At 40.3% G+C, this 27,897-nt stretch overlaps 1 protein-coding gene across 4 annotated transcripts in view; it reads right to left on the bottom strand.

The window, feature by feature from the left end:
* LOC145987773 (uncharacterized) overlaps positions 1-27,897 on the bottom strand; it is a 376,171-nt gene that overhangs the window by 67,308 nt on the left and 280,966 nt on the right. For all 4 annotated transcript variants that reach the window (XM_083122457.1, XM_083122458.1, XM_083122455.1 and 1 more), the window contains one exon: positions 15,098-15,196. In XM_083122457.1, coding sequence (XP_082978583.1) covers positions 15,098-15,196 — 99 coding nt within the window. The remainder of the gene's footprint in view (positions 1-15,097; positions 15,197-27,897) is intronic.

Here is a 27,897-nt window from a genome sequence, read left to right as displayed (position 1 = left end):
TTCGTTTTTAGACATTCTGACACCCACATGCTGTAAACTTAAAGGAAAAAACAAAACAAAAACAGAACCGATAAGTCCTGGCGAGGCTCCAAAAACTACGAAAGCTAACACCAACTGATCCCAGGAGTAGATTCAAAAACCTGACTCACCGACAAAAAGTGACGTCACGGCAATCAAAGACGTCTTCCTCCGATCGGTTTCCGTCCGCTGATAATCCCTGAAAATAGCATCTAGCTTCCCGAAGGAAGACATACCGTTCAGTGAACCTCTCCTCTCCAACAACAAGCGCCTTCTTCTTCCAGTCTTAAGATGCCGGAGCGCGTGATGTGTCCGCCGACATTTCATCTGCTAATGTCCCATTGTTATTTCTGGCACTTCGAAAGCTCATCTCTCTCTTTCTCTCGCAGCACTTTCACCGAACCAACATGACAGATCCCGCGGTCGGGGCTATTCACACGGTCTTCCACGCGGATTTTCACGTCTCCCCGCATCTGATGGGAGCCCAAAGAGAGTGAAAACATCTCGCGTATGGCTAGAGAGGGCAATATGGAACGACATGCTACTTGCTGAAAGGAACTGCGATCCGAACACTTTCTATTTCTATTCTGGTTATTTTACGTCGCTTTTCTACCTCTCGGGCTAACGGCGACGATGAGGATTGATGGAACAAATACATGCCTTGACCAGGGATCGAACCTGGGACCTCTGGCTTCGTGGTGAGTTACGCCGACCGCTACGAAACTGAGACCGGTCCAAACACTTTCGTACAGCTTAATAAAAAAAATCAAGTGTGGTTCTTTCTAACAGAGATGATATTGAGACAACACAAGTTTCGGTATCATCTCGATCTCTTCTTTATATCCATCCCCCACCCCTTTCTTTTCCTCTCTCTGTAGGAATGAGAGAGAAGTAGGAAGAGAAAGAAAAGAGAGAGGGAGATGGAAAGAGGAAGAGCAGAGAGGAGTGTGTGTATTTCTCTCCCTCTTCCATTCTTTCTCTTCCTGGGTTTAGTTTCAACAAGGATGAAGACGAGAGAGAGATAAACAGAAGAATTGTTTCTATTTATTTATCTCTTAATCACAAGTTCACGTGTTTGATACAAGAGATTTTCTTTTATTTATTTGGCGCCAAGAGAGAATCTCGAAGCAAGAGATCAATTGTGCGTCCTATCCTTTTCACTAGCTCTGTCGTGGACCTGGGGTTCTACTCCCGGCAAGGGCATATTGTGTGTGCTTGATGTACAATTACTACACTCCTGGGGTGAACTTCCCGGAAAGCACCCTGCCAACTTATTGTTTTTGGTGGCTAAAAAGGGCCTGGCGCCTGGATCAACGGCAAAGAAAATAGCTTGGCGGGTGTGTGTGTTGATTTTGTCTGGTCCATTTACGTTCTGAGTGCAACGATGGAGGCAGAAACACCTAAGAGTTTAAGTTCGTGCAAGTAATGATGTGATGCTGATATAGACTTCGTAATATTTTAATTCGTAGTCAAGTTCCTTAGTCTTTTAACTTGCTGGTTCATATTAGTTTCCTTGGTGTTGATGAGGGTCTTGTCTCTATTAGCAGAAAGGTGCAAATAGTTTCAGTGTTAATGCACCAATAATTAACTTAAAAAATAAAGCCAAAGCAGATGTTCCCCATTGTCGTGATTAATCTACAGGAGGAGGAAAGTGACGAAATACACATTTCGGCGCCTTGACTATATGCAACCCAACGATAACCTTGCGTGCCACCTGGAAGAATAAGCAACAGGATACATTTATATTAATTTACCAGGGCGGAGGTTTGGGTCACTGGTGCACGCCCATGGCAGGACGAAAGGGATCAACTACCTGACTGATGTGATAGGTCAGGGTCACATCAACAATGGCATAAGTTTCACAAAAACATTGCCGTCCGCTTGAGAGCGCGAGAGAGTCGAGGCGACAGCCAGGAAGTGCCAGGACGACGACAGCTGCGCTCGCCCACACTCATCGACGCTGCCGTGACGTCACGGCGATCTCAAAGTGTGTCGAGGAACTCTTCTCTAGTCTTCCCGTAGCCAGATGCCCGAGGGAGGGAAGCACGAAACGACTTCGAACCAGAAGAACGCCGATTCTGGCCCCGATTCCGAACATCCCCCACCCCCCTCATCTGTAACATCACGTCAAGTGTCAAGGGCTTTCTCCTCCATTTGGAAACGTACTTTCTCTGCCATTCATTCACAAGACTCGAACACCCACTCTGAGGACCGGTACTTTCCCGGGGCTTCTACGTTACGCGCCTGACACGCTATAAACCTGTTAAAATAGCCACCAGCAAGAACAAGAGCAGGCACCACGTGGAGAGACAGATTAAAACAATTGTACGCGCCCATAGGCGGATCAAGACTGGTCTAAACGTTTCACCATGAAGACGTATTATGGCTGAAGCAAGTATCAAACATGAGTATTTGCGGTCAATGCTCTAACACTGTAGTAGCAAGTCAAGCTCTAGCTTAGATTCGAACGTACCTTTACCCGGAATTGAACCTGGAAGCGTCTGATGACCATGCTAACGTTATTTCTACTCTAACGGGGAAGACTTTGTAGCGATTTTTTTGGTCACATGTACAGTAATAGAAAGAAATACTTCCTCCTCCACACACACACACACACAACGAGAGAGAGGGGGTATGAGACAGAGAGGGGGGTCGTATTTTACAGGCGAGGCAACATTTTTGTTCAAAACGTCTTAGCACTTGGTTGGTACCGCTGCGGATTCTTGGAATTCAACATTTATTTCTGGATAAAAAGACATTATAATGATGAAAGTGAATTCCTAGATTGTTCAATCTCTATAAAAATATACGAAACTTTAAAAGACTGAAGAACGATATACGAAACGGTTGATTTAACAATTGTCACTTTTTCGTCTAGCCGCTGCAAGCAGGTGAGGTAATAATGGAAAGAAACAGCCAATGAACGACAAGATGAGTCTGTGGTCTTCGATTAAGGACTCCATTGAAAATGGTGACGAGACTTCTCCGGTTAATAAAGAAGCCTGTCTCGTTCTCGATCCCGTCAGGAAGTAATATATACATCAGTATAGCGATCCATTATTCACTAAAGTTCGTTCAATTTAAACAACACAAATAACCTACATATACATAAACCTGAATAATTCGCTAAGTAAAGTAATTCTGAACTAAGAAAAACTTTCACATATACCTACATATATATATATATATATATATATATATATATATATATATATATATATATATATATCTTGCATTCTAGTTTACTATTCTCGGATAGTAAGTCTGCCTCGTCTCGATCTTAGACACGTCTGTCTCGCTCTCATCTTGAAGGGCCTTGTCAATTTCTATCAAACAGCCATAGCGAAACCAGAATTGAATCTCTAAAATAAAAAATACACTACTAGTAGGGAGGACTATTTTACCTCGTTAGCAACATAGAACCGCTGTGAAATAGTCGGTAGGGCGTCTGACAGCCACGCGGGAGACCCGGGTTCGATTCCCGGGGTGGATGATTTTTAGATGGGAACTTTTGCCAGCAACTTCAGGGTAAGTTGCAATGTGCTGACGGTAGCTTTGTTCTTTTTAGTAACCGGGTTAACCGGGAAAACTAATTCGAACCTTCGATACTTACAAAAGACTATAAACAGCGCGCAAGAGTGTAAAAGTGTGTCAACTTGAGCGTTAAATGTGCACACAGCACTGAGTGACATGGAAAGTACCGGATTTCTTCCAATTACTTTCAGCACGCAACACGTGTTGAGGATTCCTCACACACACACACACACTCCATCCCTGAAGGGAAAAAAGTTTGTTTACTTAAAGCAGGCCCGTGCATCTTCGTCATGGAAACTACACTAATTTTAACAGCCATTTCTCTGCTCCCGAACGACGCTGGAAGGAACGTCACGCGACAAGCTGATCACTCCAGCAAATCCTGCCGTTTATTTAATTCGCTTGTTCGTCTTCAAAATACTTCGCCGTGCACAAGAAGGATTCGTAAACAACCGTACGTTTCCACTGTCTTCGCGCAGCTTCCTCAAGTTGTGGGTCTATTTTGGAGCATCTCTCTCACGCTCGCATCTACGAATTTTACTTCAATCCGAGGGTTTATTCAAGAGCTGAGTTGAACTTACCAAGACGGTCTTGTAGAATCGAAATGAGAACGTGACCACACACTTCGAAACTAGTCGAGACGAGACTGGTTTCTGTAAATTCGAGACGAGACCGAGATTCTCGTTTTGGATCAAGAATTTAGGTGAAATATTCCTACTTCTACTTCTTACTTTTCTTACTGCGTGTGTTTTTTCTCATGTGCTTTTTTTTTTAAAAAAATATTTAGTATTTACATATATTTCTCAAAATTAAGAGGCGCCAAACAGAAAAAAACAACCGTTAAGAAAAGTTGGTAAGTTAAACATCAAGTTTCTGTTTATTTCTACTTGACGAATGCGATTCCAGATGAATAAACTCGTGAAGCTTTGACAGGTTGAGTAAAAAACAATTGAAATCTTATTCAATTTCATCTAGAATATTTTTTCCCAAATCACGAATTATTACATTTTTTTTACATCAAAAAACTCCATTTTGTAGCAAACCTGTTTATCCGAGATAATTAAGCAATGCACTCGCTTCTAATTCACAGTTTGCATAAGAACCATATATTGGACTAAAGTTCATTTATCTTGAAACTAAGCTTTCCGATTTATTTGGACTTTCTATTAGTTCCCTTCTCTGTACCCACGATTGTACCCAACTACAAAAATCCTCTTGCGCACATCAAACTTGGAAAACGCTGTTACCGATGCTTATCAGATAGATTGGACCGCACGCATCCGAAGTCGCTGGAAATAAACCGAGCCAACGTGTCCGCACCATCCGCCGAGGCACCACAAATCAAGTCGATTGCGGAGTAAATTTACCCGAAACGCTCGAAAACTTTTGATTGCAGTCTCGCATAAATTGCAAGAAAAAAAAAGTGCGATGGTATTTTTAGGCATCCACTTACATGAAAGACGCTATTCCTCTTCCGGCGCGAGACGGTTCGGGTCTCCTGGAAGCAGTTTCCGTGCCAGTCGAAGGTCGGCGGGACTGCCTGGAGGATAGACTTAGCGAAGGAAGTTTGTTAATTAACTTCGCAACTGCTGTTAATTGGACCACCTGTGTGGCTTTCGTGCAAGGCGGGAAAATGCTTCAGCCTTGCACTTGCGGGATGGTCTCCGGTTCGTAGAAGTAAATGTTATTTATTGAGTACAGTAGGTGATAATACGGAACAGACGTAAAACATACGTGGGTGTGGATGGAAGACGACACACACTCGGCCACTGCAGCGGAGAAAGGGTTTTCAAAATCGAGAGGAGCGGGGGGGGGGGTCAACCAAATTAAAAATATAAAAAGTAAAAGTAAAAGTAAAACAAAAAACTTGTGGTTCTTACTCTCAAGCAACAACTTTAGTGCAGGATGAATTGAAAGTCCTACAAAAGGGTGCAACGATTGATAAATTCCGCTGTTTCCTTCCAAACAGTGATTCGTGTTGTTTGATTGATTTGATTGATTACCTTGTTTTATTTTACTTCGTTTTTTTGTCACTCTTGGCTAATTTTGCGAAGATGGGGATGAGTGATGACATTATGAAATTGGTGAATGGACACTCACAAACGTCCAGGCCGGGATACGAACCCGGGGCCGCTGGCATCGTAGCGCGATATGCTAACTACTCCGCCACGGGGGCCGTCGTGTTTGAAAATCATACGGAGAAATTTCCATTATAAAATTGTGAGAAAAATTAATTTTCTGTACTAATCATGATCCGAGGAGGGGGTCTGACCCCCACAACCTCTCCCCTTCGGAGCGCCCCTATTCCGAAAGTCTGTTTCGTTAGAGACGGATAAATGTACCTACCAAATTTATTTTACACCTTTTTACAGTTAGGCGAGGGGTCAAAATCAACCCTGTCAGGGATACTTGACCTTTAGTTTACTGTGGGTACCCGATATCCCTCCATTAGTTTGCATTCTGCTTTCAATTACTACTAAAGAATCAGCAAGAGAGTGTGTGTGCGTACTTCTTTTCCCAGGCCTATACGACCTTACTCAATCCCTCTTCCTGCCGAAGCCACAGTTGACAACTGAAACCGTTGTCTCACCTTCGCTCTCATCTCGGCTGTCCGTCTCTGGGTATTATTTGTGCATCTCCGTGGGAGGGGGATGAGATGACACCAAGAGTAAAAAAAAGAACCATCATGCAACGTCCAACCGAGCCCCCTGTGCTGTTAATGGAGGGATGGTGGCAAAAGATTTGTCTATTCCGAACTAGTCTTCATTTGTCAGTGTGTGGAATTCCCTTGGACGAGGGAAAAAGAATTACGTTATAAAAAGTCCCACGGCTGTACATATCACCGGGCAAATGCTGTTTGGTCGTATCTACACTTGATGACGTTATGGTGTACCTTACAGGTTAATGCGTGACATTCTGAAGCAATGTATCTGGATGTCAAGTAGTGTGAATTCTCAACATTAATAAAATGTTTGCGCAAATGTTGTAGTGTATTCAAAATCTACATACGTCAGACTTTAATCTGCAAAGTCAGTGCAGGTGGCCATATAAGCACACGTGAAGTATTTGGGGATTTGAACTCCTAACCTTTCCACTGCGACTGTAAATACGGACCTGATGAATTAACGCTTTCCAAACAACTATGCTGAAGCCTATTTGTACACTTCATTCAACTATGCGCGTCCCCCGTCACCCCTCAAAACACGCAAGGAGCGGCAAGCGTTCACAAAGCCCGAAAGTCGGTCAATAATAATAAAAAATAGCAACCTCTCTCTCCGCATAATGGACCCGTTTGCCGTGGACAATTCGTTCGACAGCATGGTTAGGAACTCTACACAAGGCTGGGCCGCGAAAGTCAAAAGCTCCACGCTTATACGCAAGGAAGAATATAATCAGACGCTGCGAGAATCCTAATGGCGGATTTTTCTCCCTCCTCCGCCCATATTTGGGAGAGTCAGCGGCGGAGTTTCCAATGATGGCACCTTAAAGCATGCCTTCGGGTTACCGCAAGTCTTGCCCAACTTGTTTTACTACTGTTTGCGAATGCGAGAAGGATTTTTGTAACAATTTTACACGCAAGAAAAGGTCGCGTATGCTTATGATTCTCTGTTTCGCAATGGCAGAAAACCTTGTCCTTCGCTTTTGAATATTTGTAACCTCTCTCTACCTCTTGATGATCGTTTCCTCGGATGATCAATCTAGGCTACAGATGCTGCAGAACATTAAAATGTGAGCACGAAAATGGTTATGGGGTGCGCTGTGGCAAGGTCTAAAGGAAAAGGTAATCGGCCAACAATCAATGATTGTTCCATGGGATAGCCGGCCAACAATCAATGATTGTAACATGGGATAGCAACAAGCAGTGTAAGGAATGATCTCGGCTATCTTGAAGATGCTGTTGAAAAGACATTCTTACTAGCAACTGATTAGCAATATTTCTCAGCAGTGGCACAGGAACAGAGGTACACTGTATATCTCATTCTAGTTCGGTTAAGTCGTTTCTCTACCTCTCTACCATTAACTCGATGAAACGGATGATGGAGCGTACAGAATGATACATCCATGCCTTAACCAGGGTAACAACTTGGCATCTGCTGGCTTGGTGGCAGACTTTCGATTTGCCACCGAAATTCATAAGTTCGAGTTCATGCCTGAGCATGCGTGTTCTTTGTTGAGTACCCTTTCATTAAATCCATCTAATCATCACTCATCCTCATTTCATAGATTAGCCAAAAGTGGCAGGAGACATGAAATAAGCAAAATACAAATATAATCTGGGACAACAGATTCGTAGCAAGTACGTTAACCAAGGAGGGTTGTCTCCTGGAAAGTTATCGATCGAAAGTGTATTCCAGGTTTTTCTTCGTCCCTGGATGGTTTACTCTTTCACACTTCGCAAAACAAATGTCGAGGCAGCGATGGACTAATATAAATCTTCCCACGTGATACTATTTAACGGAATTATTATAAACCTTCGGAAGACGATTTATACACAAATACAATTACTTTAAACACTTTTGGGTCCTTTCTTCATATATTTCCTTGGAGATGTCTTCTTGAATGTCCTCTCGTTCATTGCCCACTTCTATTTACATGACTTCTTTACTAAGGCCTGTTAACTCTTCGCATTTCAAATGCGTATTTCTCAGATAACAACGTACAAGTCTGTCCACTACGCTCACATTTGCTCTCGTGTTCATAATATGTATGTTATTCATTAGGTCATACCAGATACATTGTATCATTTGTCTTCAAGCTTTGTAACAAACATAAAATCATCTTCCCATCTGAACGTAAGCGACTGTGAACTGATCAAACCTGAAATCAAACATTTAATAAACAGAGTTTGTCTTTTTCTCAAATTTCTTGAAACCTTAAGGCTTTTTAAACTTGATTTAGAATATAACATGTTTCTGCAATTCTATTAAGAGAGGTTTATCGCAACGAATCTGGTCTCTGGTTCGAACCTTGGTTAAGGCATGACGGATATATCACCGTGTCCCATCATCTATTTCATCAGCCCACCATTCACCTTCATCGTCGCTATTAACTCGAGAGCTAGAAAAGCGCCGTAAAATAACCGAAATAGAAAAGTTTATGAACGAAAACTGTATGGAAAAAACATTAAAACATCTCAAGCAACGTAGAGTTCCCAAATCACTAACAGATGTTAGGATAACGTTTGTGATGCTGTACCCAGGCGAACAAAAAAGTAATATATTGTCTGCCGGTTGCAGCCCCTTGACAAACACACTAATGATAAGCTCACGTATTAACCTGTCGCTCCCTACATAAAAATAATATACTCACGAAAGCGGCTTCTAGATAACGCGACACATTCCCATGCGGGGGGAGACTGAGTTATTGGCATCTACAGCGGCATGAGAGACGCCAAATGGCTACCAGGAAAAAATACATATCTCCCTTGCATCATCCTTTAAAGACAAAGAGATGGAAACACATTAAGGCATTGAATCATCTCGAGCAACGTTGGGTTCTGCTGCCAGCGGGGGCTTTTGCTAGCGTGTAACGTGAAACCTGTTGCTGCTGAGGAAGAAATGAAAGTGCCACTTCCCCAAATAATGTCTCTCCTTCTCGAAAGATTTATCTGCGGAGCTGAGCGGAAGGTTTTTGAATTGTTTCCCATTCATTATCTTATTAGAGACCTTTTTTCTCTTTCTATCTGGCTCCCGGTACGTTTGTTCTCTTGATGTTTTGCTTCGTTAAAGAAAGAGAAATTGGTTCTCATCGTGGGTTAAAGACAAAAAGGCGTGAAAAAGAGGGAAACCAGACTTGATTTGTTATTTTGCGTCGCTTTTCTATCCCTTCTGGCTAATCTCGACGATGTGGATGAGTGCTGATATGATGAGAGACAAAAAGAACTCCCCTGTCCATGCCGGAATTCGAACCAGGTACCTAAGGCGGTGGTAGAAGTAGTTTCCATTGAAAATTTGCCATTATAATCCACTGATAGCCGTAGAGTTAGTATTCCAGGATTTGGGTCTCCCCTTTTTATTGCCGGTGACTGTACGTAACTAGCTGTATAGACATCTGCACTCAAGATGGCTTACACGCAGCGTCCATATCAACGTGAACATACATAGACCAGCTGTGCACCTCTGCTGCTTTCGCAATCACCCTGTACATCATACAATAAAACATTTCATTATACACGGTAGAGCGAGATATTAGGACACTGGCCATACGAAACAGCAACAAGAAAAGTTGTGAACAGCTGCTTGTTAGCAACAGTGCACAAAGGAGAAGTTGTGACCCACATACAACAAAACACAACCTTGCGGACACAATTTTGCCGCATAAACGTCCTCATTTTTAATGAAAAAAGCACGCGCAGAATGAATTTATATTAATCATGACATAATAAATCACGGGTAGCGTACTCCCTGCAGGCTTAATCAAGGCTTTAGCAACTCGTAATGGAATTTACAATCACGGTTTCTGTCAGATCTTTAATTTATCAAGTCTCAAAACACCGACTCTCTAATTTACCAAGTGTTATACATATATAATAGAGTCTTTCAGGAAATTAGCAACATCAATCACATTGATATATACTTGCAATGCAAGTACAAATTGTTCTTTTGTGTCATCTGCGTATGGTAACAGCCAGTTTCCAGTTTCAATATTTGGCATTCTCAGCGTCACGTTCGAGTTTAATGACATCGAACAGTGAATCCAGCTTATTCTTAAGTCAGGAGCAGTGGCGCAATACTGACTTTCGGTGTCCCCCTCCGGCAAGTTGCTACTCGGTTTTGAACATTAAAAAAATCTAACGCAATTTAACTCTCAAAATGGCACTGTTAATATGCAAGAAAATTCGAATGATTTAACTAAAGAAAATAACAAGGTTACATCTAATACACTTTGATGAATACGATATAAATAGTAAGACTTGAAGCTTTCCTGGCGACGAATGATTAACAGATTCTATCGGGCTATCGACCAGGTGAGTTGTGGAAATGATTCCAAGCTTTCGAGAGCTAACATCACTCTCATCTTCAAGGTAGAAGTGCAGTTCTGAACGTCAACTCGGTGTATATACGTTCGTGGAGGGGGGATCCCGATGAAGATGGAGGACCAATCGAGTGACGTGTCTGCTACGTGCGAGTTTCTGGATAACTAACGCTAACCAGGCTGGGTCCAGATCAAGCCCCGTGTCGCGATTAAGATTGTCTTTTTGTTCATAAATGGCTATTGCTTCCTTGATAATACGGTCCCAGTAGTTTGAAGTTTTGGCTATGATTTCTGTGTTGCTGAAATCTGGTCTATCACCTCCGAAGATCAGACGACTACTACGCAACCCCAAGAATGAGTTAGGACTCAAAACACTGGGAGTCTACCGTATTACCTGAAAATGCGTTAAAGCATACATTGGGCAAATAGGTAGGACAATAGAACAGCGCTATAAAGAACATCAAAGCTCCATCAAGTATTTCCACCCTGAAAAGTCGGGACTAGCAGAACATTCAATCAACGAGGGACAAAGACCAGATTTCAGCAACACAGAAATCATAGCCAAAACTTAAAACTACTGGGACCGTATTATCAAGGAAGCAATAGCCATTTATGAAGAAAAAGACAATCTTAATCGCGACACGGGTCTCGATCTGGACCCAGCCTGGTTAGCGTTAGTTAACCAGAAACGCGCACGTAGCAGACACACCACTCGATTGGTCCCCCATCTTCATCGGGATCTCCCCCTCCATGAACGTATATACACCGAGTTGATGTTCAGAACTGCACTTCTACCTTGAAGATGAGAGTGATGTTAGCTCTCGAAAGCTTGGAATCATTTCCACAACTCACCTGGTCGATAGCCCGAGAGAATCTGTTCACGATATAAATAGTAAGGCAGAAATCCAAATATTGCCTGCTGGCGTCTTCGACATTGTAAAACAAAACAGCTCAGTTTCTGCATGCCGATCAATTTCCAAAATACTGTGTGTATTCTTAGTGTAAATCAGGTACCCACTACACATTCAACATGCCATTAAGCCACACGAAAGGATGTGGAGGTAGAGCTCCACAGTTTTATTTTTTGTTTGGTTTATTTTACTTCGCTTTTGTGCCACTTTTGGCTAATCGTGAAGATGAGGATAAATGATGATACAATGAAATTGATGAAGGGACACTCACAAACACCCATGCCTGGATTCGAACCCGGGACCCCTGGCGTCGAAGCGCGCTGTGCTAAACACTCAGACACGGAGGCCGGCTCCACAGTTTCACAAATCTCTGCTATTTGTGTAGTTGGTGTGACCAGCACCACGTTCCGCTCGCCTCTCTTTCCATGCACAGTAACACGTTACATGCAAAGAACTGTGTGTGCTGAATATAGAACCTACCCCTGCTCTTTAGTTTACAGAAACTTTCGCTACACTTTTCTCATTTAATTTTTGAAAAGTTAATATTTTTGAAATATAGAAAATAGCCAATGGTTAGAACAAAACTTCTTAATTACAGTTGCACGAAACTAACCAACCTAGATAGTTTTTGCAAACTGTAACATACACTTTAAGTTTTTTTTTTTTATTAAACATACAAATTATGTTGAACAAGTACTGTAATTCTTTCTTCAGTACGCTCACACAACGCTCTTTTAAGCATTGCAACACATACACACACACCCACACATAATATATATATGTGTGTGTGTGTGTGTGTGAATATATATATATATATATATATATATATATATATATATATATATATATATATATATATATATATGAGAGAGAGTATTATGTAATGTTCAATATATATTAAATATCTGCAATATTAAATATCTGCAATATATATATATATATATATATATATATATATATATATATGAGAGAGAGTATTATGTAATGTTCAATATATATTAAATATCTGCAATACCGACCCCCGAAAATTCTAAAAGGGTCAGGGGAGGGGACAGAGAGACAGATGGAAAGGTATATGAAAATTTCCTAAAATTAAAAAAGTACCGCAACTGTAGCATTATATGGTAATATCGAAGCGATTATACACTGAGAGTGAAAATATTTATCTACAAAATATGGGGTCACCGTGGGACCGACTTAATTTGGACCGGTGTGGTCAACATAGCCCTCCACTGTTCTGATTCACCGGTACGTCGCTGGCAAAAATGTTTCCGCAAGCTCGGAGATTGTACGGGAAGACAATGCAGTGATGTGAATAGAAGAACAAAAATCCTTGCGATACACTAGTCGTGTAAGACTTGAATGAGTTCTCAGGCCAGCACGAATGCATGACGGACGTGACATGCTCAGCGTAGGAAAGACTTCTTCCAGCAATCAAGAAACACAGCACATTCAAAATCCGTAGCAAGGGACCAGCAGGCATAAGAAACGAAAGAGGAAGTGACAAGGGGGATACCTACACGAACGCAATCTACCATATCCGGTGAACAACCCGAGCCTTGCAGCCAAGCTGCCACGTCACGTACTCCATTCCCGCCACAGAGACGAAAGACAAAGGGATTGTGAAGCTACTACTACTCCCTGGACACAACATGGTTCGCGAATTGCAATGAAATATATATGTTCTAAAGTAGTGGCAATAGCAATATCAGAAACGAATTAGAAGAGTTCAAGGGCAGTGGGGACAAAGTGGTAGATGGGGGTTCACAAAACAATATCCTCAGGGGTTCGTACGTGAATACAAAATACGGTTAGGAAGCCTTAGTCTATTGTTTAATAGGGTGATATTACGATATATGCCTCGATTTTTAGTGTGGTGGTTTTATTAAGTATCACTAATATGGTAACACGACGGAAGTCAGGAGGGCCAAACAGCTTTTCTGGAGGGTATGGCCCACCATGACCTTCCTTAAGGGCTGCTATGAGTGGGCGCTCGCAGAATGGGGCCGGAGGGGGGGGGGGCACTTGCCCTCCGACCTGAGATATCTGGAAAGGCTTCATACAATTCAAATTTTGAAATTGTAGCGTGAAAACGTAGGAGAGAGGTGCCGTGAAAGACAGCAGATTAAGTGCCTATGCAAATTATCTTAGTGCTGGGGATGCTTTGTGAGAATTCTCTTAACTGGGGGAAAGCATCACTCCACGTTTCCCCCACTTTAAGCAGTGCAGGAACAGCAACTTAAAATATAAATGGACTTTGGCTGTGAATAAATAGTCCGTAAATAGAGTCATCGTTACTATTGTTATTGTAATGACTAAGTCAAATTATGTAATTCTGCAGAATTGTTAATAAATTGTGGCCACTAAAGTAATATTTTGTTTATAAGAACTGTCTAACTTAAGTTGTCCTGCATATTTTTCTTCACTGCGCGAAAAAGAATAAGATAAAACCCTTCTCACACCTTTTACACTTTTAGTGGGGAAACAATTTTAATTGATTTCCATTAGATGAATAATAACGCTTCAGAATTTTAAAAAATATATATCTAAATGAAAAAGAAATTTCCAAAGCCGAAAGCACACCCCGCCACCTACATTTTCTCCTATTAAAAAACTGGTCGGCGCGAAAGCATCATCAGAAGAAGAGTCAAACAGAGAGCGCCACTGAAGCAGGTGCCACGCTGGTTAAGAATCACGTGTATGCTATTACGTCACAGTTTTGGCGGGAAACTAGCAGTAATAACTCACGGGCTACAATAAAGAACCACTCATAACAACAAGAAAAAACATTATGTTTTCCATGTACAGGTAAGAATCTGCCCCGGTACATTTGAGACCCTATAACCTTTGGGCATATTGACATAATAAAAAGAGCGTGCAAACTAGTCGATAAACTAATAATCGGAGTTGCAGAAAATATTAATAAGCATGCTGCTTTTGACACAAAGCTACGCACAAGCATGGCTGAAAATGAAATTAAAGGTGCAGATATTATATATTTCAATGGGTTGTTAATGAGGTTTGCCAAAGAGCAGCATGCTTATTATTAGAGGATTAAGAGCAGTATCCGATTTTGATTATGAGTTTCAAATGAGTTGGGTAAATTATAAGCTTCTTCCTGAAATCGAAACCATATTTCTTCCTGCCTTTGAAGATACTCAATTTATCTCATCACGTTTTGTAAAAGAAATAGCAAGATTAGGAGAAGATGTTAGCAAATTTGTACCAGAAGGTGTTCAAAACGAATTGATTAACCTAAATAGGATAAAAATTAGAGAATAGTGCTTCTTGTTTTTATTTCTAAATGGATATATTCAATATATAAAATGTTGTAAATTAAAGGGTCAACATGTAAACACCTTTCAATCCACTCGTTGAAATCATTGTTTGATTGATTGATTTGGTGTTTTAAGTCCACTTTATGCACAGTAAGGCTAATCGGGACTGGACCTACAGTTTAAAGTGGGATCCGAACCAATATGTGCTTCCACCGGGTATCGAGCCAGGAACCACTTTATTACAAGGCGACGACGCTACCACTGCGCCATCGGGAAGGCCCCACTCATTGAAATCAGACCGCCATTAAGTCAATAGCACAACAGACTTTAAAAATGGTGACAAAGGTACAGAACCTGGCATGCATGCATGCATGTACTCACCTCTAAGGGGAGTTGGCTTTTGGCTTGGGCTGGAGACTCCATGGCGTGACGTCTGCTTCCGCACTGCAGGAGTTTTCATGTCGCCACCGATGCTCTTCTCTGAAAGAGGAATGGGTTAAATGAGAACTCTCGAAGAAAAAGAACCACTGAACACATAATTATGTAGTAGCAGAGGAAGTTTATACTACATGTTACCCATTAATTTTGCAAAACCAAATTCCCCGACTTTTCCAGGTAACGTTCCAGGCAAATCAGTAACGATTTATTGTACTAATAAATAAGTGGCGTGTCTGCAACGTCACATATTAATCAAACGAATCAAGTTTATTCAACATAAATGAGAAATAATAAAAAAACATTTTTATGCAAAATATTACCAAAAAAAAAGAAATCAGTAAGGAGGAAAAAGTGGAATATATTTTGAGTTCCCTGATTTTTCCACATTTTTCACACAATTCCCGAATTTTACCAGACTTTGGCACTCCTAAGTTGATGTTCATAATTTTTCCATTCTTTACAAGATTTTCAGTTAAGTGGTAAACCTATACTATTTTGTATGGTGATCAAACCTTCTGGTTTTAATATTCTCCAGGCAAACATTATCGTACGCCAAGAAATCTACAACGCGCATTGAAACAACATACATCGTTATTTTCAAAGCCAAAGAAACTATTCTTACAGCGTATTTACGAAGGCTATAATCAAACTGATAAAAATATTAGTGAATAATGAAGATATGAAAATATCACTTTCAACGGGCTAGATTTATGAAGGTACAAGAGCTCCAAAGGTGCCCCCAGCTTTATACATGCTCATAGTGCAATCCGGAACATAGAATATTGGGTTCGAACATAGACAAATAACTTCAAGAGCTACTTAATTATCAGTCGAAAAGCAAGTTTTTCTCTCGCCCTGAATATGATGGTCAATCTGAGGATTTGCCCTAAAATGCCAGTTTTTGGTTCCCTGCTAGAAAATCTCTTTCTAAAAGGAATACACAAGTTTTACAGACCCCATTATTTTCAATTTCAAAGGTAGCTTTACTTTTGAGGGCTTAAAAAGGGGAAATGATGAATTGGGATTCAGATTTTTCTCTTTTACCTGTGTCCTTCAGTTTCATTGCTTTATGCTATCGCACGGTACATATATTGTCCTTCTGTTGGTAACAGAATGGAATATAATGGAGGGAAAATGCTACTACAACAACCAAGCAGAATATAATAAGTCTAAGGAAAAGTAAGCCAGTTGGTCTACGGAAAATTTCAAAGGATAATGAAGAAAAATAAAGGGTGCAATCAGTTTTAGAAGATAGCAAATATTCTGTTAAGAAAATTTTTGCCACTTGCAACAAAGTTCACCATAGTAGAGATTGCTAATGTTAAGCTGAGCTCTATTCCGTCATGAGAATTTGAATTAGCATCTTCTAAATTCAGGATCGCTTTTAACGCCAATACAGATTCGTAGAAGAAAATTTAGGAAAAATGTTTTCTCCTTATTTGCAATGTACCTTACAAGTATTAAAATGTGTTAAATTGCTGCATATGGTGCTTGTGATTAAAGTAAATTGCATTCACTATGTTAAATTTGTTGTATTTTGACTTTGTAGAAATCTTTAGTGTCTATTTTAGGGCAAGAGCTCGGTGAAATGAAAACAGATTTAACTCCAAAAAAGGCAAGGTGGCAACAGTGGGCGCAGCTATTACTAACATAACTAGGCATTTCGAAAAAAACATGTTAAGACTCCAAATAAGTGAGTTACTGAAATTGCAACAATGCATATGAAATAAAAAAAATATTACCATGACGTTCACCCACACGGTTCAACAATTACATAACATTAACGTCACTTCTTCGGCCCACATTTGAGAAAAACTGGGTTGGTCTCATGAGTTATGGGTACAGTAGCTGTAAACTTCACACAAACAGACGAGAAAGAAGCAAATTATGCTACGGAAAACAATGCAAACGGAAACTAAGCTGGCGCGTACGTCCTATTAACGAGAATTAAGAACAAATGAATAAAGAAAGCAAAGAATACACACACAACAAGGAAGAAACTGAACATGACTACATTACAACACAGAGAAAGGCGACGACGTAACGAACGGACTATGACTGACGTGCGACTTCTCTCTTTATTATCTAAGTTTAAAACAGGTAATGTCTTTAATTTTTTTTTCTTTTCTTGCCAGTTAGTATTTGCCTGCACACTCCACAATTACACCGGACTTGTTAAGTATCTTAAATTGGGTATTACATGTAACTACTTTCCATGGATTTTCCTGTGGGGAAACAACGGGTGCGTCTAATAGCTCTGTCATTTTGCCCACGGCATTTTCCGGACTATGCATCGTAACTGGTAACACGATAGAAACACCAGGTCTTCTACTCTCCCCCACAAGACGGCACTCATAAGATAAAATGATGGGGAAATTGAAGCCTTTTATAACAGCAGGGTTAGATCAGATTCTCCATGGGAAAATCCATGGAGAGGAATACTGGAAAGTCATTACACTGACACTCCCCCCTTCACACAACCATATCAGAGCAGTGTTTTACAAAATAAAGAATTCGTACGGAAATAAGTTACTAACTACAGCCATATTTTATGTAAAAATTATTTGCAACATTTCATAAAGTCCTCAGCGGGTATGGAGGTGGGCCCCACACATTCACGATATCAGTCTTTCACGCCGGCCGCCTTCACCCCAGTGTTACCACAGGATAAAGTTGGCTGTAAGATTGCATGTGATTAATTTATTAAAGATTTTCATATGTACCTAGGTACTAACATGAGCGGAGGAGAAAATACTGCTACAACAAAAACTACCACTATTACTGCTAATTATAATAATAATAATAATAAATAATAATAATAATAATAATAATATGGTTTCTTTATATGAAGGGAAAATTAGGCATAAAAGGGACATCTTGTTCCTTGGGAAAGGAAATTGTGCCCTCAGATTGTGGCGACACACTTTACCCCATAGGCGTGCGCAGACCCTCTGATTGGGGGGAAGGCAAAAGCCTTGATGCTGAGTTGGTGTTTAAGTCCACTTTATGCACAGTAAGGCTAATCTGGAGTGGGCCTACAGTTTAAAGTGGGATCCGAACCACTTGTGCCTCCACCGGGTATCGAACCAGGGACCCCTTGATTACAAGGCGGCGACCCTACCACTGAGCCATCGTGGAGGCCCTCAAAAAAGCCTTGATGAAAATTCAGTTGGGAAAGAAAAAACTAATGTTATCTCACTGTTTTAGTTTTATTGCATTGGCTACATATATACACACACACACACACACACACACACATATACATACATACATACATTATATATATATATATATATATATATATATATATATATATATATATATATATATATATATATACATACATACATATATATATATATATATACACATACGCATACATACATAATCAATTCATACGCCCCATAACGGCCTCCCCGATGGCGCAGTGGTGGCGTCGTCGTCTTGTAATCAAGGGGTCCTGGATTCGATACCCGGTGGAGGCACAAGTTGTTCGGATCCCACTTTAAACTGTAGGTCCAGTCCCGATTAGCCTTGCTGTGCATAAAGTGGACTTAAAACACCAATTCACTCAATTCATACGCCCCATAAAAAACCAACAGCAAAAATGATATAAATTGTGTCTCAAATGTGCGCGCTCCTCTTGCTCCAAATAATTGTTGATGCATTTAAGATAAAAGAAAATGCGAGCGAAGCGAGGAATAAAATTTTCAGATCCAAATTTTTCCGAAATGAAAATATTGATTTATATGGTGCAAAAAATTTCATGGAGCACCATGGCAATCTGTTTTACAATTTTTTTCATGAGGACCGTTTCGGAGTCCATGACCAACTTCCGCCGACCCCTAGCTACGGCTCTGATCTTGGCAAGACTGCAAGAGAAGCAGACATTGCGAGCGAAGCGAGCAACACAATTTTGCGTTTACGAAATGTAATTTTATTTGTATAAAATTTTAAATCGAGGGGCAATTGCAAGACGTGGCCTTTGCAGGTTCTCTTGGCCGTCTGGAAGACATAATGCAATAAAGACATGAAAACATCTTGAGTATCCTTTTGTCCTGCTACTGTTATATTCTGCTAGTCTTGATTTCCTTTACTTCCATGTTTGCCCCCTAACATTGATTACCGACCAAGGTTGGGGGGTAATGCCCTCTGCCCCCTGTGGTTGCGCCACTGCACCCCTCCCCCCGTAGATGCTTTGAACTTTCATTGGCTTGAGAATACTTCATTTTCTTTAAGAGTATAATATAGTTTAATAACGGCGATAAGATTCCTTTATCCTAAATTTCTAGGTGAAAATATAATAATATAGGGGCATGGACGTCTGGAACGGGGGTAAAGATGGCCACATCTCCCCTTTAGAACACGAATGTCAATTTAAAAAGTATATATCTCACACGTATAAGATTTCCGTCACAGTAATTTACATTAATTATTATATGCAGGAATGCGATAATTTCAAGTTCAACAGGCGTTTCTTGAAGGGGCAACATTGTTATCGGGGTAATATGCCCCATGGAAAAATACCTTGCTTGTCCCTCCGTGGAAAAAATCTGCAGACGTCCATGATTAGGGGGGGGGGGCATTTGCCCCCTTGCCCCCCGTGCGCACGCCTATGCTTTACACTCCAGGCTTGCCGCAAGGTACTCATCTATTAGAGGCTTAGTGAACCTCAGAGTCACTTAATGCACTTTACTGTTGCAAAAATTCCAGCCTGAGAACATCCAGCACGGAAATCGAATCCGGGTCTCCCACGTGGCAGTCAGATGCCATACCGACAGGACTAGCGTGGCTCTATAATATACTTGTGTTTCTCAAGTCTTTGATTTAAGTCCACTTTGTGCACATATAGGGTGATGGGGACAGGACCTACAGTTTAAAATGAAATCCGAACCACTGTGCAATGTGCCTCAACCGGGTATCGAACCCGGTACTTCTTGATTACAAGTCGACGACGTTATAGTTACGTCATCGAGGAGGCTCGCTCTAGAATATTTTATGTAGTATTGTATTAACCCCTATTTACAATATATATATATATATATATATATATATATATATATATATATATATATCCCCCTTCCTCCCTATCCAGCCTGCAACATAATTCATCAAATTCTCAATATCCCCTTATCTTGGTGTTCCCGTACGTCTTCCTTGATATAGGATTTCCATCCGGTTTTCTGCATATGTAAACACCGCAATCAGTGTTTATTTATTGTAAGACAGCGAGACTTTAAAACCAGCACAAGGAGCATTCATACATGACACGGTCTCCTCCAATACTGTTGCTGCGTCTCTCTCGCCACTACAACGTAACAGGCCTCTTGTCTTTCCCAACGCAACCACACGGATAATCCGTTAGGTCCTACGAATTAATGAAGACTTTCCCTGTATTATTCGCAGCACCGAAGACAATGGTGAGAAAGACCTATGGGAAAGAGGGCATCAAGATATTCCACCGAAGCAGCCAATTCAAGAGGTCCGTTCCACAAGCGTAACAGTTTTATGCACGGAGGTCCTCTCCGAATGTCGAAGCCGCAAAACCCACATAGCAGTCCAGAAGCGGCGCAAGACGAGCGTAACAGCTGCCACGGCCATGGAATCCTTTGAACAATGAAAAAAACCTGCAAGTCAATGTCTTTTCAGACTGAGACGTACCGTTATATGGGGTGCCTTTATTTCTTCGGCTCTCCGAATCCGTCAGCTAAATGTAGGCTTTTGTTTCAGAGTGAATGGTAACGTTAGGCGTCGGTCGTACGTTGAAGGTAGATGCTGCAAAAACTTGTTCCTCCCTCGCGCGTCCTGCGTGTACAGTAAAGCTTCTCGTGAGGTCAACTATTTTATTCTGTGAATCACTCAACAACAGGTTTTCACACCATTTTGGTTATCATGCAATGCAACAAAATAGTTTTAAAATGGCTTCTGAATGTCCTAGATGGAAATCTAAAAAGACTTATTTTTTCCAATAAAAATATCGCATTTTAAGAATGTCTGTTGATGAGACAGTCCTCAAATATAAGCCCAGTCTACATTGCTGCACTTTTTGACACTCGGTGTAATGCAGGTGTACCCCGGTGTCAGGCTGGTGCAAGGAAATGACGTTCGGCCAAGTAGACGAATAGAGGTGTTCAAGTTCAGAAGATTCAACAATGCCTGTATGCTGCTTTAAACGTTCATTTGAGTAGTTAGCACGCATCACGTGACCAAACACCACATGTTACACCAAATTGACGAAGTAGACAAGTCGGTGTTGCACCGTGTCACGAACTATAACGCTTCAGTGCAGATAGAGTCAAGAAGTGCAGCGAATTAGGATGCTCAAAGTGTACAAGGGGGTAGGTATTATGCTGATGACAAAATATTAATCCCAATTAATTACGTATTTCATTATGACCAAGAGGCATAAATGGATTTTCGGAACAGCAGATTGACGTGGTTAGTAGAGGTTAATCATAGACCAGAGATAGCACACGAAAATCAGCTCAGTTTATCAATAAAGCGTAGGAATGTAAAGTGTCGTTTCAAAAAAATTCACATTGCTTTACAGACTATCTGATGAATGGTGTCATGCACAGGCAAGAGAGAATGTGTTGATTTTTTACTTTTAGAAACTTGTTTCATGTCCTTGTAGACGTTCAACGCATACTTTACATCCAAGATTTATGAACGAGGTCTCCCCGATGGCGTACTGGTAACGTCGTATCATTGTAATCAAAGGGTCCGTGGTTCGGTGCAGGGTGGAGGCACACAGTGGTTCGGGTCACACTTTAAACTGTAGGTTCAGTCCCAATTACCATACCCTATCTGAGCATAATGGTCTTAAAACAGACTAAAAAAATGTTTATGAACACCTGGTAAAGTTTCTTTCTGGCCATCCCCAAGAAAACTGACCACTATAAAAAATATTGCAACAACTTATGAACACCCTGTACATCTTACAGTAGCTCTCGGTAGCATACCAATTAACGGAATGTAGCCTACTGCTGAAAATGAACCGTTATGTGCTCATTTATAGCTAATTAATACGCCACGCCACTGAAAGAATGGATAAATATTAATGCACTGCATGGAATTACTAACTTATCTAGGTCAGTAGATAGGTGACCCAGGAAATATAAAAACCTTCAACTTTACTGCATAGAAAAACGGCATTACTATTCATGAACTAGGTGAGTGTGGACGCGTGTTTTCATTTTATTGAATCGTTTCCTATGGTAATAAAGCACGAATGTGTGATATACAAGTTTCGTTTAATTTGCTTGATGATCATCATTCATAAGAATTCCATTCAATTTTTTGTTGCGTATGGAATGCACTAAGAGCCAAGTCTAAACCGGTTTCTTTGATTAGGTTGACTGAATGATATATTTCTCCACATACGATTATTTGCAACAGAGAAGTTTCCCAACTTAACGGCGTTAATTAATCTCCATAAAGGTGTATCGAGGTAAGACAGACACGAATTTGTAAAATCCGGACGAGACCGAGACACAGATTCTCGGTTGATACTTTGCTATGATATTGAAAATTTCATCTAAACCAAATTTACTTTACAAGGAGTATTCCTTAAACCATGCCAAGCTGATTGTACCCTTTTATTCATAGCAAAGTCACATATTTTGTATATACTAATTACAAAGTCTCGAAACGAGACGACAAACAGAAAAAAACCTGTACGGCGTGTTTTTGTTTTACGTTCACTTTAGCCACAGAAAGGGTAATCTGGACCCGACCTACAGTTTAAAGTGGGATTCGATTCACTATGTCCCTCCACCGACTTTCGGACCGGGACGACTTTACTACTATGCCATCGAAGAGGCGACGCTCTGTGTATCAGTCACCACTACAACGTTGCAAAATTTCAAATCGGATAAATCATTCTGAATTATCCTCCCTCCCTCCCCCACCTCTCTCTGTATAGAGACGAGATCAGACGAGAAAGAGTACACTCCTATCACTATATTCTGTACCTAATTCACTGCACATACTAATGCAGGATACAACGAAATGTTCTCTTCTGCAGGCACTAGAACGATGGGTTTCAATATGGGGTCTCGAGTTAAGTTCCTTCGTTTATGTCGAGCATTCTCTCATGATTTATTAATTAACACATCAAAATAAGTCAGTCACGTCTGAGGTACAGCGTTTTGATCCTGTTTAAGTCTATTAGCGGAGTCTCTACTTAGTATTTCTACAGTGCATCAGGCATAATCCGTACTCCCAAGATAATTACAGACTTTTGAGCATATGCAAGTGAGTTTTAATTATTTGATGATGATATTCTACCCCTTTAGTTCAGTTCACCGAATATTATGTTTCCATATTTAGTAGTTTGAGAAATTGATATCTATCGATTAGTTTGGATTCTTCAAATACCCCTTGGAAGAACCAAAATGGCCGTAGCTGAAACCATGAGGATATTGTGCAAGTTATTTAATTCAGTTTCTAGAATAACCCAAGCATTGACCTATTTAAATGTAATTGTAACATTAGATATATTCGCTGAATTTCTGTATGTTTTGTTTTGTTCATTGAATTTTGGTTTTCATTCAGTTTAGCGTCATTTATTATTGTATTATCTCTGTTTCCTTTGTCTCTATAATCTAATAATTAAATTATTCTCACACTTGTTCTTAAATGTAAAATGTATATTGCGTCATTGATATTTCTTGTTGATTTTCTTAGTTATGTTCTTATGTAATTGAACACTGTAATTGGGCATTAAATAAATACATTGTAATGGCAAGGCAACTCAAAGATATAAATAACGCATCCAGTTGTTTCATTGCAGGTGTCTCATACTTATGGCTCCAATGATTTCGATGACATCGCAAAATTAAAAATATGGATTGTTGATTATCAATTATTTGAGCGCCACAGACAGACGGACGTGCCAATCAAAATAATGTATGTCACGTTAAACTAGGATTTCCTAGGTTATCGTTTGTTGAAAATTTTAGATCTTCGCCTTTGTTAACTTCAGAGATATCGACTAGTCACGTTTGATCGATTGTTGCCTATATCGGCCAGATCAAGTTACGTTTCTGTTGCATTAAGCTATCATCTATCAAGTTTATGGTCGGGCGAAAACAACAATGTTGTTATTTTTTTCAGTTTTTTTTGCAGATTAGTGCACTAAAATCCAAAGACAGGCTTTACGCAATATACTATTTTACCATGACAGCGTTTCAAGCGTTACCACCGCCTCTTCATCATTGCGGCAGGTGGTCAACACCTGCCTCAAGACGATGTTCCAGAGGGCCCGGGAAGCAGATGTGGTCTTTATGCCAGCAGGAGCTTCCAAAAAGCAGAGCACGCGATGAAAAGCTGCTGGCATTAACTGCAAGAGCTGGTGAACGAGAATGCACGCGGACTAATACAGCTAGAAAGTTTTTCCCCATCTTTCCTTGAAATACATCCTGGTTTTGCAGCCCTCTGCTCACGAGTGTAACTGGTGAATTCCGAACTGCCGTTCACATAACTGCAGAATCAATGGCATACAGTTTTACGTGGGATCAGAAACACCTACCATTGGAATTTAAGGTCAACAAGACGTAAATGCTTGAGGTTTGCTGAAGCACTTTTACCCCACTCTCAATCATTTCCATGCTCGCTTTACATTTGTCTTCCCTTCTTTCCTTACCATGCTTTCGTATTTAAGGAAGGTGGGTCGTGTTACTGGTTTTACGACTTCTTATCTTTTTTGTATTTCTGCATCTTCCCTCGTCTTCTCTCAAGTTTTCATTTCTCTGTACCTTTTGCAATTTCGAAGAACTACATCTTGGATCTACCAATATGTTCGTTCAATTATTGCTGTCGTTATCCATTCATACCTCACGATATGTCTTACCATTCATTTTCAATTTTCTTTGGGGATAGATTTACACAAATTCCTCATGCTTATATCGGGATATTCTCGTTGCTCCTCTATTTTGCTGTCCATTTGATGAACACGCACTTTCCCTTTAAGCTGCACATATTACCCATGTTTCGCATGCAAATGGCTTTCTATTCCGTACAGCCAAATCGATGTTGCTGGATAATAAGAAGTACTTGACTGTGTTACTTCTCACTGTGATAAATCTCCCATCATGCAATATTATACCTTCACAAAGAAGAATTATTTTACTTCATCGACCATGTTCTCTCCAGGCATGAAGTGTTCTTCGGTATACCATAATCTCTGTATTCATTACACTTACATGTCTGGAAAAGTATACTTCCTACAGGCACAATAGTGGAGTAACAATGTAACTTAGTAAATCGGACAGGTATATACGCTGGAATCCGCTACTCACCCTGAAGAATTCTTTTGTTTGTTTCTTCTCTCACAAACAAAAATACTGCAGCTCTTCCTTAAAATTTGAATAGTAAATTCCCTTCCAAAATAAGTATGTTAAATTAATCCATCCATTTCCAAGAATTTCTAGCAGTAAATTTTCTAAATTTTGATCAAGAATGGCGTGCGATAAGCATGAGGTTTTTTATTTTAAGTTCAATCTATGCACAGACAGGCTACTTGGGAGTGGACCTACAGTTTAAAGTGGGATCCGAACCATTATGTGCTTCCACCGCAACCAATTGATTACAAGGTGACGACGATACCACTACACCATTGAGGCGTAGCCTTAAGCCGTTGACTATCCTTTTTCAATACTCATTGCAAATGCGATATGTATGGCACTATATTAAGGCAAACAAAGGAGAATTTATTTCCGGTAAACTGGTAGCGAAACGAAATTAACAACAACAAAGGAAAGTTTCGGCGACTGGAGATCAAGGTTCGAGTTTATGCTACAGTTCTTTCTTTCCACCTAAAATTCCTGCGTCACAAAAACGTCATGAATACCACATATTGGTTTAACCAGGGGTGCCCATCGACCCAAGGCCCATGACGCACTCCCCCCCCCTTTAAGCCGAATTAATTACTCAAATAATTTTTGTCAGACAAAATTTGCGGAATATATAATACCACAGGTGCAACCACGAATTTTGGTCGGGGGGGGGGGGGGGGGCAAGTACCAGGATAAACGTTCTAATATTAATATAATAATAATATTAATAATGGCTTTATTATTACTACTACTACTACCACTAGTAGTAGTGGTATCAATGACGTTAATATCCTCATAAATTACGCAAAAAGGGGGTAGAAGTCTCTGCTAAAGCATTTGTTTGGAACAAACTATTTGAAATAGTTTTTCAACACAGTCAATTTCACAATAGCTAATAATGGAAAATAAGGACACATACTATATTTTCGAATGGAAAAAATGAATGATGAATGCATTACGAAGATACATGTGTAACTTTCATGTACAACATATGTTTTACACATATTCAACATTGAGCGACATAAAATAAGAAAATACATATTCAACAAGCTAACACTAAATTGTGTACGTATTCAAAGCTTATTCAATGCAAATATACAACACATATTATTTAAACACATTATATTACAGAAAACAAGCAGATTGCGAGCGAGGCGAGCAAGAAAATTTTTATATCAAATTTTTGCAATTGAAAACAATATTGATTTAATAGGGCGCTAATAATTTCACTGGACGCCGTGACATTCTCTATTTTACAACTTTTTTTTAGATCATTCGGCGCCCATGGCCGACTCCCGCCGCCCCTAGCCACAGCTCTGAACTTGACGAAAACGAGAAAAGCAGACAATGCGAGCGAAGCAAGCAAGAAAATTTTACAAAATGAATTTTTATGTGCCTAAAGTTTGAAATCGAAGGGGTAATTGCTTTTCTCCCCCCCCCCTTGCAGGTTACCTTGGCCGTCAATGTTTGTCCCCACTTGTCCCCCTACAATTGACTTCCGTCGAAGGTGGGGGGAAATGACCCCCTGACCCCGCCTGTGGTTGCGTCACTGTATAATACAGACATGTTTAAGCAATATATGTTTACTTTAGATACTTGAGGCTCACTGCCATTGTTAGTCAACCTTATTCTGCACAGTTTGTCTGCTCGACTAACCTTGCATTAATGCGAATACCACACCCCTCTCCATCCAAACCGATTCTAAAGGCAAAAGAGATGGTGTTTCATTTCAACCCTATCGCCGCGATCACCCACAGGTAGGTAGAAGCTATACATAATAACCAAAACTAAAAATCCATAACAAGTCAACCAAATGATACGATCCCCCCATTTTTGTGTGAAGATACACAGAATTGGTATAAAGTTTGTCCTCCCCCCCCCCCCAAAAAAAAATAATTCATGACTCGGGCGTCATGAAACCCCCGTGTGGGCACCCCTGGGTTTAACAGTGGTTAAACTTTCTCACTACGTCAGCAGTTCCATGGTTCTTGGTGTATATATACAATCCTACGTATTAGGGGCATCCAAATTTCTTTCACAAAAGGCTTCAAATGCCCGTCCAATGATTAAGATGTTTGTTACCCTTCATCAATGGAGGTATGAAGAGGTCGAAATACCTTTTCCTGTCTGCTCTTCTTAACGCCTACCCAGCAGAGAAGTGAGGCTTTCATCATTTTGAGAAAAAAGTGTGTTTCTGGAAGTCTTGAATGCTGATTCCAAAAATGAAATCCACTTTTCCCCTTCACGTCAGAATTTTTCACAATTTCACAATCAAATTATGATATTTGCCATTACAGTACATTTATTACATAACGCAACAAAAGGGAAATTTCGGTTGTTTCCAAATCAATAAGTGATTCTGAAGAATTTGCAGAGCTGATCACGGAAATGACATCCATTTTTTCC

This window comes from Lepisma saccharinum, chromosome 5 (assembly GCF_977018435.1).
Source record: "Lepisma saccharinum chromosome 5, izLepSacc3.1, whole genome shotgun sequence".
NCBI classification, from domain to species: Eukaryota; Metazoa; Arthropoda; class Insecta; order Zygentoma; family Lepismatidae; genus Lepisma; species Lepisma saccharinum.
The sequence above is the reverse complement of the archived record's forward strand: the minus strand, read 5'-3'. Positions and strand labels throughout refer to the sequence as shown.